Here is a 17897-nt window from a genome sequence, read left to right as displayed (position 1 = left end):
AGAAGGGAGGTAGTTGTCTGTATATACATTTATACTATAGATCTGTTTCTAGGACAGACAAATTAAATTATAAAGTAGCTTTGCTACTTCTGAAATCGAATACTAATATACCTGACATGTAACGTCAAAGGCTTTTAAAGAAGTAAAATTCAATATAACAAGGATGACATCATCTATAAAAGCGAAGCTCTGAAATGTATGGACAAACAAACATTGACACTTGAAGAGTGTCAGAACTGAATAAACTGAATATTAATGCATATGTCTATACAAAATTGTAAGTAATTTTGTTGCAAAACTAATTAGATACATGTTGCTGTCTAAGGACATAGTAACGTTTTTAGGACATGATTATAGAGATGCTTCACGTATAACCTTGTTGTATTAATTAATTAGGAATCAGTATTCCAAAAAACAGATGAATAGGACAATTTCAACATTCAAAAGTTGTTGTAAAATAAGTAAAAAAAATCAGATCGTTTCAAATGGATGTACGGACTTTCTGGTAACGATTATAGAAATGCTGCGCTCTCTAAGTCGTACCTAACTGTTATAGGAACCAGCATGCAAAGTTTGAAATCAATAGGACAATTCTATCCTATTTCAATTCACGAAAAAAGCTAACTGTGACGGACGGATGAATGTATGACCCTACCCTAATTATAGAAAAACTTCGCTTTTAATAAAATGTATATAAAAAGTATATAACCCTGAACTAGATTAATCTTCTTTACTTGAGTTCCAACTAGAGAAAAAACAGAAAAAGCAAACAACGTAAGGAAAAATTTAGAAATAAGAAAAAGGGATAGTTCCACAAAATTCCTTTTTTTAAATCATTGAACTAATACTTACAAGGGGTAATAATGTTAAGACTTTTGTCTAATCCCTTAAACCAACAATGGACATTTCTAATCATAGAGTAGCTTTGCTTATAAAAAAAATTAAACATCGTAAAAACTAAATATCATAAAAACAAGTCAATATTTTAAGAATTTTTTTATATTTTTAATTCAACTACATAAGACATTTACATTCTTACTTTTCAATTCTCGCATCGTATTATAAACAGCTTTTCATGCCTTCAGCATCTCAGGGCTAAAAAATTGTGTTAATCTTATAGTTGTATATGTTTTTATTCGTAAAAAACTGGATATATAATACGATACTAGACATAATTTTTGGCATGGCTGAGAACCGGTTCTAATCTACCGAATATTAATTGGTTTTGAATGAAAACTAGAGATATCATTAATTTTCATTGATTTAATTTCTTATTTCTCGAGTTCTCAAAGCGCGTAAAGTAGGTATGGTATGCAACTTCTCAACACCTGAAAAAAAAATTAATAAAGAACATTTTAAAAGATCTCGCTAACAGATAAAGGATGCCTTTAAATCGAAGCCTATAAAAATTCCGGGAAAGGTTCTTATGTAGTTTGATGAAATAAAACCCGAACAAGACACATATACATCAAACTACTAATCACATATATGCATCCAATAACTGCATAGAATCAATAACTATTTTGGAAGAGGGCTTTACCAACTCCCAAGAGAAATTGTGCTAAGAAAACATTGACCAACCTTCTTAATTTCTTATTTACTTATTCTTTTTAAAACTAAAGTATGAATACACCCCCCCCCCTCTTCAGCTTTAGAAGGGGGATCCGCAAGAAATAAGGTATAGCCAACATGCGAAATAAATCTAAAATTATATTTGTTGGCAGATAAAATGGTCGTCAAGTGTTGCCCCCCAACTAGAGCTGAAAAGCATGTATAGGTTTCGTGATTTTTTCCCAATTAATTACTTTGTTGTTATAAGCTGAGTACTAGTTTTGATAAATTTTTTTTTACATTTTTGAAAGTATATTCTTACACAAAGCAACATAATGTCTATCAGTCTGTGTGTAGCAAAGGAACTCGCTAGAAGCTGAACCAATATGGTTACAATTTGGCTTTTCATAGGTCCAGGTTTATAACGATTTTGTGGGGAGGGGAAGTACCACCCCCATACTAAATATATATCGACATATGAAAAAATGACCCTATAATTTTTTTTTTATTTTCTTCTTAAATTTAAAATTAAAACTGAAATTTTAAAAAAGGTGGGGGGAATGTCATCACCCCTTAAAGGTCTCTAGGGGCGTAGCTGCTAGTCTTGTATATATAAAGTAACAGGATGTCTGTGTGAAAACACTGGACTGACATCGTTTTCTTCTTTTATGTCCAGTAAAAGTTAATATTTATTTTGGGTACCTTTAACCTCCGCAGTGAAATCGCCTTTGACCCCCTCCCCTTTTTAAAAAAATATTTCCATACTAAAATTTGAAGTGAAAAGTAAACCATCTTTCCCTCTAAGAGTATAGTTGCTAGTATACAACTATAGTTTTTACCTGTTTTTATAATTTTAGGAAACTAGGTTCTTACTCTCTGTCAGGAGGTAGGGTCAGAAATTTAGGCCATTCAAACTAAAATATAATTCTATTGGTGGAATATTTTCATTATCAGATATAAAAAGACACGATTCTAGGAAGCCAGAAGACTTTTTTTTTAAATTTCCATTTCCCTTTGAGAACAATTTACTTTTTGCAGACAACACACAAGCGATTAAAGGAATGGTTTTTTTGTTTGTCTGTTTTGTTAAACTTCGCCTTTAAGGATTTTGTCATTCTTAGTTTTGCATAAATTACTCAAATTAACTAGCGTTCATACAATTTTTTTTATTAAATTAGGGTCCGTTCGTTCGTTCGTCTTACAAATATCTCTTATAAGGGGGGGTAATGCAACCATCTCGTAATCAGTGAGCAAATGGCACATAGAATTCGAATTTCCATCTAAAATTTTGCATGAGTAATCCTTGGTAGGTCTATTTTCCCTAAATCGAACAATAAGTTGGAAAAGTAATGACTAACCGCTGGCGGCTCAGCAGTTTTGCCATTTTTTGGATATCTATAGTACAAATTATTCACAAAACCTATCTCCACCTTATTCTCGTTGCCACTCCAAAATGCTATCAAACGGTTCTCGACGGTAGCTGTTGGTACTAGAAGTTTCAAAAATAGTTATTGCTATTATCTAACATGAATTAAACCAAAAATATGTTTTAAATAGTTGATTCCTATGTAATTGATGATGAATTTACCCTGAAAATAGGCAAAAAACGGCTAAACGGCTGAGCCGCCAGCCGTTACTTTTCCAACTTTTTGTTAAATTTAGGGAAAATAGACCTACCAAGGATTACTCATGCAAAAGTTTAGATCAAAATTCGAATTCTAAGTGCCATTTGCTCACTGATTACGAGATGGTTGCATTAACCCCCCCCCCCCTTTTTTTACAATTTTGTTTTGACTTAATTATATTCTCCTTGTTTGGCTTTAATGTTTGTCTGACCTACAGTTTCAGAGCTTTGCTTTTATGGTTGCTGTCATTAAATTACCTTTAAGAAACGATTCAATATTTCTGCAAAACTTTGCAACAAAAGAACACAAACATCAAACAATTCATACCTAAACAATATACTTAATTAATATTTCACTAAGTAGACATTTCTTGTTATCAGTAGAATATAAGGTCTCAATTTTTCTGTAGAAATTATTCTTTAACGAGTGGCATGTGAATCAAGCCATAAGTTAGTATCCCATTCCCTCTACCTTTATGTAAGCGTGCGTATATGCGTAATCATATAAAATAACTCATTATACCAGCTAGGCAGGGAGGGGATATTGGCATGTAAATAAAACTAGTAAAAAATTATAAGAATGCTCTCACTCGTTGGCAGAGAAACTTAAATATGATTTTTATTGGATGGTACAAAAATGCAGTGTCCATACTTTTCCACGAAATTGAGATGTGCATCAGTTCATTGTCCATACTTTGTGTGCTTTTATTATTTCCTTATAGGTTGGTAAAAATTAAAAGTTTCTACAAAAGGGTAAATTTTATTTAACATAATTGAGATATACATCAAATTAATATCCCGTGACTTATCCCAAGTTATGCAAATGACTAAGACAATGAACAAATGCACCTTTGAAGTTATATAAATTATAATATAATTACCTTAAACAAGCTTTTACTACTCTGTGTTCAAAATATATACATTTTTTTAATCTACGATATATTAAGTTGAATATAACATTAAATAAAGGATTGTATGTTTAAAGTAGTTAGTATTTAAATAGTAGTAAGTTTTTTATGTCTGTAGTGAAGAATCTCGCTAACTGCTGAACTGATATGGTTCCTCTTAGAAGGTTAATTTAAATTAGGAAAATGGCATAAATCCAATCTAAGGCACTTATAAGGCTTTAATGTATAAAAGCCTTGCTTTTACATAATAATAATAATCACATAACTTGCGTTTGAATTATATTGATTGTAAAAAACATAAAATATAAATGCATTATTATTTTAACCAACTAACAACAAGCAGACAGGTTTACAGCTGTAGAGTGTGTTTGTTTTGTTTTGTTGCACACTTTAATGCTTTCCTTCTCCCTTTCTCTTTTAAGAAAGGTGCCGAGATTTCTCATTTTTAAGTTTGCTTTGATAATATTTCAAAATTGCCTATATTTATCTTTTTAGTTATATTACATTGTATCATATATATACAAAGCAAATGACTGATTTCTAATGATTTTTTACATCATATATCTATAGATATTTAGATATTTAAATTGATTTAAAAATAAACGAAAAAATGAAATTTCAGGGTCCATAATCAGAAATTAATCAGAAATGGTTTTTTCCATATATGGATATATTTTTCCGATCATTGGGAGAATTTTTAATCACCCCTAGAAAGCTATATACAACCTATTTTGGTTAGTTTAATATGTATGTAACAAAACCTTACATATTTAACTATGCATCCACGAGTAAATTTCAAGAAAAATAAGTGTAATTTGTCAATTTGATAGGTTTTAAGATATGTATAATAAAACACACAAAAAACATAAATGTTTTAATGTGTGAAAATTAATTTTTTTAAAGTTTGATAAATTTTTAAATGTGAAGTATATAAGACTTAATTCTTTTAAAAATACTCTTAAAAAACATTAATCTGTAACATATATCAACTATTTTGCAGCTTCGTGATCACTTTAAGTAGATTTTACAATTTTCGTGTTTTCTTCAACATATAATAAATGAGATGGCCTACAAAATCGTTTATTTTAGCCCTTTACAAGACTTTTTTTTACTAGTTTTCTTAAGTTTAATTGATTATTTCATTGGCATGCATCTTAAATGATGATTAAAATGTTTATTTTATTTAATTATATAGTATTTTATTCAAATTTTAAATAGCGTCAAAAATTTTGCTTTATAGTGCATCATAAAGATAAATATTAAGTTTTTAAATTTATTTTCTCTACTAAGATTTTAGATTTATTCATGATGAATACAATTTATTTATATAAAAATATATAATATGTAAAATATATTTACCCTTTGTAGCCTGGGTAAAGACACAAACATGATGCAACTTTTAGCAAACAAACATAATATTTTAATTTTGAAATATTTTTTAAAAATTAGTTTTTAGCCCTCCCTTTTTCAATGGACTTTTACAAAATTATGTTATGAAAAATTTATTTGATCAAAAATAAAAGTTGCAGCATCCTTTTTTTTCCCATTCCTTTCGTCTTCATTTTGACTATGATTGAACAAAAGCTTTATAATACAACCTTCCGACGCAGCCTTGTGTGATGCAGGGATGTTTGGATTTCATAGGGAACCACAAAAGTTACGCGAAATGGCGTAATTATATCAACGAATCAGTTCGGTTTTAGGCTAGAAACGGACTTATACAGTTAAATATGTCAATGCCTTTAAGTTACTTATAATCTATATAATTGCACGCTTGAAATAAGCCCATATCATATCAAACCTATATTCGCCCTTTAATGCTTTGTTAAAATCATAAAATAGTTATATTTTAAACCAGATAATCAGATGAGGTTATTCCAATAACAGTGATAATCAGTATTATCCAACTAAAACCCCATTTTGTATGATTTGTACCTTGTTTAAAGTTTTAATCAGGTGAATTCTAGATTTTTTTAATTTACAGATGTCCATTCCCCTACAACCCTCTACAAGAATGCTAGTGCAACCTTTAATTATGTTGATTATTTACAGATGTACAGTGTTATGTTATTTAATGGAACAAAAGTATTTTTTTAATTAAAGGGAGTGTGAACGTAAAAATTTCTTATCTGATTATCAAATCTTAACATTTTCTAAGCACATTTCACTACACTGATCAACCAAAAACGTCCTATTAACAAAAATATCCAGGAATAATGCCTTGATTTTATGGTATTTTGGGAGGGAAAAAGGAAAAAACAGGGAAAATCTGAACATTTTTATTTCTTATAATGTTTGTAGGGATATTTAACGTGTCATATATAGTTGAAACAATTTACTTACTGTTAAGTATTTATTTTATGATATAAAATTGCCAATTAGTTTTTTTATAATGTAGTAATTAGGTAATAAAGACCTATTTTAAATTCGTATTATTGACAGAAAAATACCTCACTGTCTGCAAAGGGTTGAATCTCATAGGTTATTTAAAATAATAATATCCTTTTTTATTGTGTTGGACAATAAATAACCCACTTTGGAGAATTAGTTTACACTTTTATCAGACTGTTCATAAAGAAATATTGCGTCTTTATTTTTTACAAATTTGTAATTAAAGGTGGGCGAGAGATGGGCCATCTAAAGTTAATTGGATAATAATAAAAAACCTGTTTCTGGCTTTGTTATTGTATTTGGTTTTCAATAAAAAATATTGCCTATTTTATCAATTTCTAAGTAACTATACATTGTTTTAAAGCAAGGATTATGTTAAAAGTCAGCTTAACCGTTAGGAAAAATCTAGAACTATGTGAAAAAGTTTAATTTTAGCTATAATGGGAGAAAAAAAGCAATTTAATGCACATTTTATATAATACGGAAAATTTCTTCCTTTCCCTGTACCTTATAAAAATCGTCGGAAAAAGCCGTTTTTTAAGCAAACAAAAGCGCGTTTTGCTCAATCTGTGAGATATTATGAATGAGATGATGTTAAGATTTGATATTAAGATGAGAAAAATTTACGTTCACAGTCCCTTTAACCCACTTACATTGACAGAAGTTAATAATTTATATCTCATTTTCTTCATTTATGTGGGGCATTTTGTATCAGAAAAAAATATTTCATGGTTTATAACAAGTTATGTCTAGAAACCAATTTTTAAAGATTAATGGACAATGACCGATAAAAAGGGAGAGTACAAATGCATACATTTTAAAAATTCAATCTGCTTGGATTGTGTTAATAGTAGAAAAATGTTATGCATACTGTTAGAATTTTCATAAGCTCTACCTTTTGGAAATATAAGAACCATTTTGTGCTATTTGTAGTTAAGGAGCTATGTAGGTGAAAACGGTTGAAAAGTTTTGAGTCAGTTGGAACATTTTACCACGTAGCTCTGTTCCCTTCGAATTATGTTATGATGTTATTTACTATTTGAGAAGTTATGCGGCATGCGTGCATCAAAGAAAGTTAATCTTTATTAGGTTAGTTGAACCTAATCTAACCTAACCTAACCTAATATAACCTAACCTAACCTAAAATAACCTAATATGGCTTAAATTTTAAATTTTTCATTGATGCATGCATGCGTAAATAGTATATTATAATTCTAACAGAATAGCTCCTGTACTATACGTATAACAGAAATGATTATTCTAATTTATGCTTAGCATTTTTCTACTATTATGCATTAATACTGATAACTTCTTGACGCCTTTGATTTTTTCTATCAATATTATAAATCTTACATGATATTATATTATTACTGCAATTTAAAAGGTCAAACAAGGAGAAGGTAGTATCGACGTATGAACACTCTAGTCTAGCTCAATTGTGATATGTTTGTTTGATAGCAGACAGAAATGGGTTTTCATAAAAAGAATGCCGCGTTTTTTCGTTTCGCAAAATTTAAACAGAGTATACAACTATTTATTCAATTTTTTCGCTTTTGTTGGTACGGCCTACATAAAAGAAAAACAAATTATCTTCAAACCATTTTTGCTGCATATTAATTAATGCATCTTTTTAGAGCTGTATTAGACATTATACAAATGGCTAAAATAATAATTTTAAAATTTTTGAATTTCAGTTGAAATCCTATTGTCTTCGTTCAATCAATCAATTTCTAAAAAATGTCGTAAAAAACGCGGCATTCATCTTTTAAAAACCCATCTCAGAGAAAGAGAGTGAGAAACAGAGAGGTCACCTCTCTCTTTTCATCGTCACTATCAAATTCCCCCTTTTCCCCTCTCTCTCTCTCCTCTCTATCAACTTCTTCTCCCGTATCGCTCTCTCACAAATCAGAGTTGCCATTAGGTTTCTAAAGTTACTTTTCAAATGTTTTTTTAAAGTTACAAAATTACATTTTGCTGTTATATGAATATCTAAAAGATTTCTTTGTGTATCGCACATATAGAATCTTTTTTATTAGTAATAAAAATAATTACGTTTTGGCAACTATGAATCTACAAGTTGGAAACCTTGTTGTTAGTTTGTCTTTCGGTTTACTCGTATGAGCAGCTTCCTGCTTCTCTAAACAAAAACAAGTTGTTACGAAATTCAATGATTTTTAGGGCCTTGGTGTAAAAATAACATAGTGACAAAAAATATAATAAATATCATACAAAAGTATAATAAAGTGACATAGAAAAAAATATAATTTAATAAATCTAGTCCATGTGATTTTAATACTAAAAAATTAAAGTGTGAACGTGAATTTAAGTTTAAAACGTAGTAATATTTAGTTATGTGACAAAAAAATAGTGATTTTTACAACATAATATTTCTGATTAATCAGGTAGGGTTATATGCTATTTTCCTGCAATTTTTACAGTGTATATTTTATACATTCTGTATAATTTGTATAAATAATAGTTTTTGTATGTATATAGTAAGATTAAGGAAGGGAGGTAGAGAAATGTTATAGTAAAAGCAGACTGAATGAGGGGTCGATGAAAAGGGAATGGGGGTATAGTGGGGGGTTTGTAGTGAGAAAGGGGTGAGGAAAGTTTAGATGAGGGGGGGGGGGACGAGCACTCGGAGAATTTTACGGAAAGGGGGGGGGGGGAGTGAATATCTATCTATCCTTCTGTTAATAAGAGCTGGGTTTACCATAGTACATTTATGTAACTTCAAATTCATAGAATAATTCTAGCAGACAACAATTTCAGGGATTTTAAGGGATAAGACAATTGATCACCACATAAATATTTATCTACAACATCCCCAATGCTGATTAATAAAATTACTCACTCTAGATTAAAATTATTGGTTGAAAAATTTGGACACTTATAGTTTGAACCTGATAATCAAGATTTAACATAAGTTCATTTAGTTAAAGCTAACGAATAAGAAAACATGTTTTTTTTTAACTCCCTCGCCCTCTTATTCCTGCACATATACAGAGCAACTTTGTAGTAGGGGGCCGGGGGGGAGGGGGTTTAATAAAGGGAAGTGGTGGGTAAAAATGAGCTATTAAAGGAAGGGGGGTTCGGGATGTTGGGCCTTAAATGGAGATGCTTGAGGCAAATGGGAAGATTTAAAGAAAATTAGAAGTTTTAAGATAAGGGATATGGGGAGTGGGGGAGGGGGGGGGGTGTAACAGAAGAAAGTAGTTTTTTCCTCTATTTTTTTCTATCTTTCACTTTGCTTCATTTATTTCAGAAGAAACTTTATGTAATTCAATTTGGAATCATTCATGTTTACAAGAAAATTCAAATATTAGAAAATTGGGATCATGTTACTATTAGGTTAAGCGCTAACCATATGTTACTTGTAGGTTAAGCAATACCCCCCTCTCCATTCTTTATAGAGATACTAATGTAATTATAAATAGAAACAATTAAGAGTAATTTGTTAGCTAAACATGTATAATTAATGGAATTGAATAGATATGATGCAAAAAAAATTATTACACGTGATATTGAATAGCAATCTGGTTGCACAAATTGTAAAATGCGTTATCATTATAGTGATCTCTCCGCTCATAACATTTCTCAGGAGGAGAAAAAGAGAAGGAGGAGTTTTCCTGGTTTAATTTGGTTTAGGATAAAGGAAGTTGTTTGGGGTTTCAAAGTTCTTTAGAAATGACAAAAAAGTTTATTTTTAATAATATTTTTAATTAGGTTAAGCAAAGTTAAACATGTTACTATTAGGTTAAGCGCTTAACATAGTAGTAACATGATCCGAAAATTGCACTATACTGAAGAAGGTTAGGTAATTTATTTAGCAAAATATATTTAGCAAAGATGGATAACTTTTTATTTATGATATAAAACACTGGTTTTCTAAAATTGGCTTGGACATTTACTGTAAATTATACTGGTACCTAAAGTTTTATAAACACAATATTTTAGCATTTGTTGGCTGAAAATTTTGAATAGGTTATACAAAATAGACAGGGGCAATTACCTTAACCCTCTACATCAGCGTTGTGGAGCCGGGAGCCGTGGAGCCGCCATATTTTGCTGGAGCCGTAATTTTCGTTAAAAAACGGCTCCAGGTTATCTAAAAAAAGAGATTTTTCGTTAATTATAATTTTTAAATAAATGCCCCTTTTAAGTTTTTCAAGTTCATGTTTATCAAAAATTGAACTTTTGAAACCTTCAAAAATCAAAAATAGACTTGGTAAAAAAATATGTTGAGTTTTTCTTGATTTTAGGTCGGAGCCGGAGCTATATCCTTAGCCGCACCAAAATCAAACGGCTCCGCAACGCTGCTCTTCATGTATTTGTTTGTGGGAGGGGGGGAGGTTCCTCCCACCCCAAAAACTGTAGTTGCTCCCAGTGGCGTGCGAAGCACTTTGTCTAGGGGGGGGCATTTTGAAGATTTTGTAAAATTTTGCCCCCCCCCTAAATCAAAGTGCCCCGGGGGGGCACTTTGCTTTAGGGGGGGGCATTTTGATTATATATATTAATTTTAAATAAGGGCGTTTTAAGGGGTGGGATTATTTGATTATGGGCCTTCTAGTCCTTATCCCTTCTTCCCCATCCCTTCCCCCATCTCTTCCCCCCATCTCTTCTCCCCCATCTCCCCCCCCCCATCTCTTCTCCCCCATCCCTTCTCCCCACCTTGCAATGACCGAAGGGAAGAAAGCTAGAAAGCATCTTCGAAAAAAAAGTACAGAAGATAATTTAACCTTTCCCCCCCCCCCCCCCCCACCACAAAACATTTTTTATGGTTGGAAGGGGATGTTATAAAATCTCAGCAGGAATGATGAACAACCCCATTAAAAAAAATTTGGAGGGGGGAGATAAAAACACTCATTTTGGAAATAATTTACCAAAAATTAACCTAATATGTAAAACTGATTTTAAATATTTCTTTATTGTATGACAACAAGGATGACAACATCTTTAAGTAGCAAAGCACAAAAAATCATTAATAAGAATACAGACAAGTAGATTTAAAGAGCATCTGTTGAAAAAAATATATATTTTAGATAGAAAAAGTCACAAATCCTTTTTCCTGTATGTTGTGTGATGACAGTCAAAGTAAATTACACACTGGATGCTCGAAACAGCGAGAAATTTAATTTTTTAAAAATCTTGTAATCCACAAAAAAATTTATCATACCATAAAAACCAAAGATATAAAGAACTATGTAAAAAATAAAAAAAATTACTTGTCCTTTCATCTACAGATATAAAAATCTCTTAGATATATGGAAAACTTTGGGGTATAGTCTCTTTTGTGGCAACATCTTTTAAGGGGCATTTCGTCGTATTTTCATAGTAGCTTTTAATAGGTTATTCTAGGTTAAGTTAGGTTAGGTGATTTCCCCGCAGAGTTAGTTAATTGGCCCCACAGGAGCTATAAATAGGTGAAAAGCTACTGTGAAAATACGACGAAATGCACCTGCAAGAGGCAATGTCACAAAAGGGACTATACCTGAAATTTGAAAGATACAAAAATAGCCAAAAACGTCCTGAATAGCAGTCTGACCTCCATGAATTTTTAATAGTTAATTATACTCCATAATGAAGGGAATGTAAACATTAAGTTTTAGCCTTCTATCTTTAATTGCAGTTGAAAAAATCCCCCTTAGCATTATGTACTGACAGCCATAGTGAATTATAGAGAAGCTAAAAAGTTATATCAACATATCCTACCCTCTTTAAATGATGGCACTTTAAAACTCTGTTAATTTTTTATTAAGTGGTGTTGCCTAAAAATATTTACTCCCCCTTTGAACTAAAATCAATTAAAGACAACAAGAGTGGCGTATTTTATCAAGTTAGGAATATAAAGTGTAGTTTGTTTTAAGGGTTTTTAATGAAAATTGCCATAAAAAAACATGTCTTTTTGTAAGGGTATGTACACAAAAAAATGATAAACTTATCCTGAAAATAATGTGACATCATATATAGTTATTCATTTAGACAGACATACAGTGTTGAGAAAAAGGCTTAGATAATAAGGGATATAAGTTTTCCGGAATTGTAATGTAGGGAGTAGATTTGAAATCTGCATCAAATTTTAAGGATTTTTTATAAAATTCGTTTTTTGTATAATTCTTTATCTAAAAGCGGAAATACAAATTAAGTTTATTAATTTTGGCATCCGTGATTGGTGGATTTAAAAAATCTGCGCTCTGATTGGATGTCGTACATCATTCAACCAATTAGAGCGCAGGTAGTTTAAAATCCACCTATCCTATTGGTCAAAATTAATTAACTTAAAATGTATATCCGCTTTTAGATAAAGAATTTTACAAAAAACGAATTTTATAAAAAATCCTTAAAATTTGATTTCAAATCTACTCCCTACATTAAAAATCCGGAAAACTTATATCTCTTATTAGATAAATATCAACGCTATTTCTTTTTTATATAAAATAACTTTTTGATTAAATATTTGTTGTTTACACATGTTTTTATAGAAATAACTAGAGTTGGCTCGATATAATTATCTCTCTATTGGCTAGTTTTCTATATGCATATCTATTTCTCAATAAATCTATTTTCCTCACCCGGCATTACTATCTAAAAGAAAGTAAATATTTAATAATCTAAATGATTTTAAAAAGATTTTTTAAATTATATTTTTTTCTTTACATTACCATCACCAAAGGGTTAATGATGATGATTACAATTTTAGTTTAATATTTGAACACACAAAGTGTCGCCACAATCGAATTCTTTTAAAATAGAGTTTTCTTAAATTTATTATATTATAAATCTAAATTTTCTTTTTTATGATTAGAAATTAATTACATTGATAAAAGGTAAATAGCAACATGAAATTAAAAAAAGGAATTTATTTTTAATAAAGTAAAATAATGGGTCTTATTGTTCTGGGCAATGAGACTTTATTATGGATTATTGGAGCACTATGAGTTTTAAACAAATATTCCTTGGAAAACTTGAGCTTGTTTATAGACATTTATTTCCTATATAGATCTGACATGGATCTTGAAGCAATTAAGCAGGCCGTTTTGTACATGTTAAAAATTGGAAGATTTCATTAAATAAAAGTTATCGCAAATATACTTAGTAAATAACAAAATATACAATGCAATGTGATAAAAAGCAGAAACCATTTGGAAGGGGGCGAAGTGCAAATTTTTTTCTTCAAATATGCAGGGAGGGAGGGGTTTTTGAGCTATTTATTACACTAGTCCCCAATATTTCATATAAAATTCTCTTATTCGTTGGCTCAACAACTTTGTGGACTTTTGGAATTTTGATTGGTTGGTTAATTAAGTCGAGTTTCCATACATTTCATCCACTAATTGTAATCTATATAAGGGGTAATTTTGTGTATCATCATTGGGGATGTACACAATTTCTTTGGTAAAAAGTTTATATTATACAAAATAAAATACTTCCTATTACCTGGTTTGTTATGTTCAGTGAAAAAAGATTATAACCTAATTTCAACACTAATTAAAAAATTTGGTAAGGTTAAATGAATAGTAATTGTCTGTTTGGCGCGAAGCGGCAAAATTTTTTTTTTTAGTATTTCTTGATCTTTTTTTTTGGAAACTGGGATAGTTTTGCTTTTTGTAGGGTAGGGGGCAAAAAGGGGCATTTTTGTTGACTAGGGGGGGGCAAAATGGGGCATTTTTCCACATTTAGGGGGGGGCAGGGGGGGCGTTGGCTAGGGGGGGCAGGGGGGGGCGTTTTGGTCGCTAGGGGGGGGGGCAATTGCCCCAAATGCCCCCTTCGGTTCGCACGCCACTGGTTGCTCCTCATATTAAGATTTTTTACCCGCCGCCGCCCCTTCCCCTTTCCGAAAAAAAACATTAAAAAAATGCACATTGCTTAAATTGATTATCAAAAATGAAATAAGGGTAAAAATGGCTTTTAAGTTACCAAAGTAGGAAAAAAATTACACAATTTTTCACCATTAAACGACTCGTCATGCTGACATTGTGAGAATGAGTTAATTTCAAAACTGCAAATCTGCAGCGGTTAGCGAGATCCTTTGTTATAGACAAATAGGCCGACATCCGTTTACTTTTTTTTAAAGGGTGATTATAACCTTAATTACAAAATATATACCTACTAGCGGCTACGCCCCTAGAGGCCTCTAGGGGCACTTGAGGAGGAGAGAGTCGAATTTAGTAATTCAATTTCTTATTTTAGATTTTAAAAGAAAAAGTAAAAAAAATTTACGTTTGATGTTTGTTTTTCGTTGAACTCTCTTTCTAAAATTGAGAAATTTTAAAAAAATTTAATTTCTCTAGGGAGGGTGGTGGTACCCTCCCCCAAAATAGTTATAAACCTTCCAGGGACATATGAGAATCTACCCTGTTAAGGAGAACCCGATCAGACAGACAAACAAACAGACAGACATCGTTCTACTTTGTATTATAGATAGGTAAATAAAGTTAGTTTTAAAAAATATTCATAATTTTATTATTTTTATTTCAGGATGAGCGGAAACGGCGGCGGTAAGAAATCGCCGAAATTTCCTGAGCTCCCGCCAAAATACAGGTAAGCTGGCATCAAAAAACGATGGTCATAGGTATCAATTTTAGATTGGCAACGCTTTGGATAGTTTAAAATTGCCTCAGCCACTAGTAAAGCTAAAAAGGTAGATTACTCGATTAATTCGACCCGATATCAAGGGGGGGGGGGGGAGTTCTGACACATTTGCGTAAACCTGGTATATATTTTGGATTTATCTTTGAACTGAGAGGATAGGTTATTAGGGATAAAATCATTCTTATATTATACACTTATTTTGTGGGAAGGAGATTGGGGTTATATTTATTGTCTACTTCTTTATTGCGTCTGCCTTTGCATATATACTGAAGGATAATTGAAACTGAGGGGAGTCGACTTCCCAAAAGTTACCCCTAGGCCCCTCCTCGAGTGCCCCTAGAGACTCAATTTTCTTAACCACTAGAAATTTACTTATAAGTATAATCAAAAATATTTGTCCGTTTGAAAGAATTTTTTTTTGATTATTGCGTCTAATAGATCATCTAGTGTAAAAAATCTATTTGTGTTTCAGTGTATCTCGGGAATGGCGTAACAAAGCTGAGAAATTGCGGCGGAACCGGCTGAACGAATACCTCAGCAATGTCAAAACTCTCACGCCGATCGTCGCGGATAAGTAAGTTCTTAATCTTAGTTTACCTTTTACCGAAGGACGTCGTTTTTGAATGAGGAGATTTTAACGGTGTTTATCTAATATATTTTTAAAAAGAGAGGGGTAGGTTTCTGGTAAAATCCTTAAAGTAAAAAACAGTAGTAGAACGATAAAAATTTTTGTTAACTTAAAAAAAAAATTTGTCTATAGTTCTTGTCAATAAGAATTACACATATTTAATGAATGTTATCGTTTTACTACTATTTTTAAGCCTTAAATTACACACCTTTAAGGATTCTACCAGAAACCTACCCCTCTCTTTGTAGGGGATGACAAAGGGAGAGGTCATTTTCTAGTAAATCCCGTAAAGGTGTGTGTTATAAGGCCTAAAAATAGTAGTAGAACGATAAGGTGCTCTAGATATATGTATTCCCTATTGAATAGAACAATAGGGAAATTTTTTTTTTTTTTTTGATAACCGTACCTGGATTATCTAAAAAAAATACGAAATTTCTATCAAACGCTTTGTTTGGCTCAAACTGACAAAAATTTAAAAAAAATATAATTATAATAATAATGTTTTCTATAGGTACAAGGTAAAGGTTAAGAACAATCTATACCATTAAACAAAGGAAGAAGTCATTCTTTACAGGTTGATTTATTATAATTATATTTTTTTTTATTTGTGTCAGTTTGAGCCAAACAAAGCGTTTGATAGAAATTTCAGATATTCCAGGTACGGTTATCAAAAAAAAAAAAAAAAATTTCTTCCCTATTGTTCTATAAAATAGGAAATACAAATATATAGAGCACCTTATCGTTCTACTACTATTTTTAGGCCTTATAACACACACCTTTACGGGATTTACTAGAAAATGACCTCTCCCTTTATGGGGTTTAAAAGTTGGTTTTTTTTGAGGAAACACCCCCCCCCCTTCCCCTGGATGACTATGTTTTTACCCAAAGAGCTATTTTGGTTTCCACCCCTCCCCCCCCCCCCCCAAAAAAAATAGTAAAGTTTATTTATTATCCGTTAATATCTCGTTAACCACTGAACCGATTAAAATCTGCATTCTAGGGGAGATTTATATATGCCCATGGGATTGTAGCCTAAAATATGTGTAGAACAAATACAGGGTGCGCCACATAACTAAGGATAGGGTACTCCCACAGAAAACGTATTTCATGTACGTTCTTGAAATAGTTATTTAACGCATCGTATTATAGACAGCTTTCCGCGTATATTAAAATGTAAATATATAAGATGAAAACCAGATTAATTTTGTGATTTTTATTTTGATAATCGTGGAAAGTTGTCTGGAATACGATGCTATACATGATTTTTCAGTGTGGCTGAGAAACGGTACTAATCCAGCGGATATTACTCTGTTTCGAAGCCACACTGGAATGGTTTTTTTTGCTGTTTTTTAGAGTGTAGTTAACCTCTTAAAAGAGAAATTATAAGAATTATTTTCTAGGACCAAGAAATCTGAGACAACGAAAACGAACATATTACGGGCAGCGGCGAGCTATATCAGACTAAATCAAAGTAAGTGTACAGCAGGGTAGCTACTCTATAACTAATGTAGTTTGTCAGTACGTCCGCACGTGAAGAAGCTATTTTTGTTTATCGGATGGTTTTAAAATCCTAAACATATAAAAGGGGGTAGAGGAGAAATTGGGAGGGGGGTGGATGTGCTACTTTTTTGACTGAACATAAAAATAAAAGAAAAGAACTCGACCAAAAAGGTTACAGCTGTATTTATTGCTTAATATTTGCCGAGAATTGCCGAAATTTTAGAATCTCTGGAGACTGGCTTTTCACCATAGACGTCCAAGGGGGGGATAATGGGGCGATTACCCCCCCCCCCCCAATTTTTTCCATTTTACCCCCCCCCCCATTTAAAATTTACCCCTACCCTGGGGGTGCCGTAGGCATCCTTAACCATTTAGGATGGGGTATTTACCCCCCCCCCCCAAATAATTTTGGGGGGGTAAATACCCTCCAAAATAAAAAATCTGTAATAAAAAATTTTTTTGCATTTTTAATACTACATATTTCATAAAATTTAAATTATCCCCCCCAAAAATTTTACCCCGGGGGTAAATTTTTGGGGGGGAAACTAAATTTACCCCTGCCAACAGATTTCAGGGGGGATAATTACCTCCCCCCAAGCAAATTTTACCCCCGGGGTAAAAAATTTGGGGAGGGTAAAAAAAATTTGCGGCGTGCTTCGCGCGCCATTTTACCCCCCCCCAAAAAAATTTTACCCCCCCC

General features: G+C 31.8%; 1 protein-coding gene and 1 long non-coding RNA gene across 10 annotated transcripts in view; one reads left to right on the top strand and one right to left on the bottom strand.

Annotated features, from left to right (window-relative positions):
- Positions 1-981: 981 nt before the first annotated feature.
- Positions 982-4434, bottom strand: LOC145320234 (uncharacterized). The gene is made up of 4 exons (XR_013880128.1): positions 4057-4434; positions 3434-3503; positions 2391-2465; positions 982-1328 (listed from the first exon to the last, which is right to left on the bottom strand). It is a non-coding gene; the product is annotated as an uncharacterized LOC145320234 (long non-coding RNA).
- A 4128-nt stretch (positions 4435-8562) lies between these two features.
- Positions 8563-17897, top strand: part of LOC145318690 (uncharacterized) — a 67254-nt gene continuing 57919 nt past the window's right edge. For all 9 annotated transcript variants that reach the window (XR_013879463.1, XR_013879461.1, XR_013879460.1 and 6 more), the window contains exons 1-4: positions 8563-8876; positions 14956-15018; positions 15542-15643; positions 17098-17168. Coding sequence is in view for 1 of the 9 variants with exons in the window: in XM_080160135.1 (XP_080016261.1) it covers positions 14957-15018; positions 15542-15643; positions 17098-17168 (235 nt within the window). In the remaining 8 variants the exon portion in view is untranslated. The remainder of the gene's footprint in view (positions 8877-14955; positions 15019-15541; positions 15644-17097; positions 17169-17897) is intronic.

This window comes from Acartia tonsa, chromosome 5, assembly GCF_053477335.1.
Source record: "Acartia tonsa isolate MP-2025a chromosome 5, ASM5347733v1, whole genome shotgun sequence".
NCBI lineage: Eukaryota > Metazoa > Arthropoda > Copepoda > Calanoida > Acartiidae > Acartia > Acartia tonsa.
This window is presented reverse-complemented; position numbering and strand designations above follow the sequence as displayed.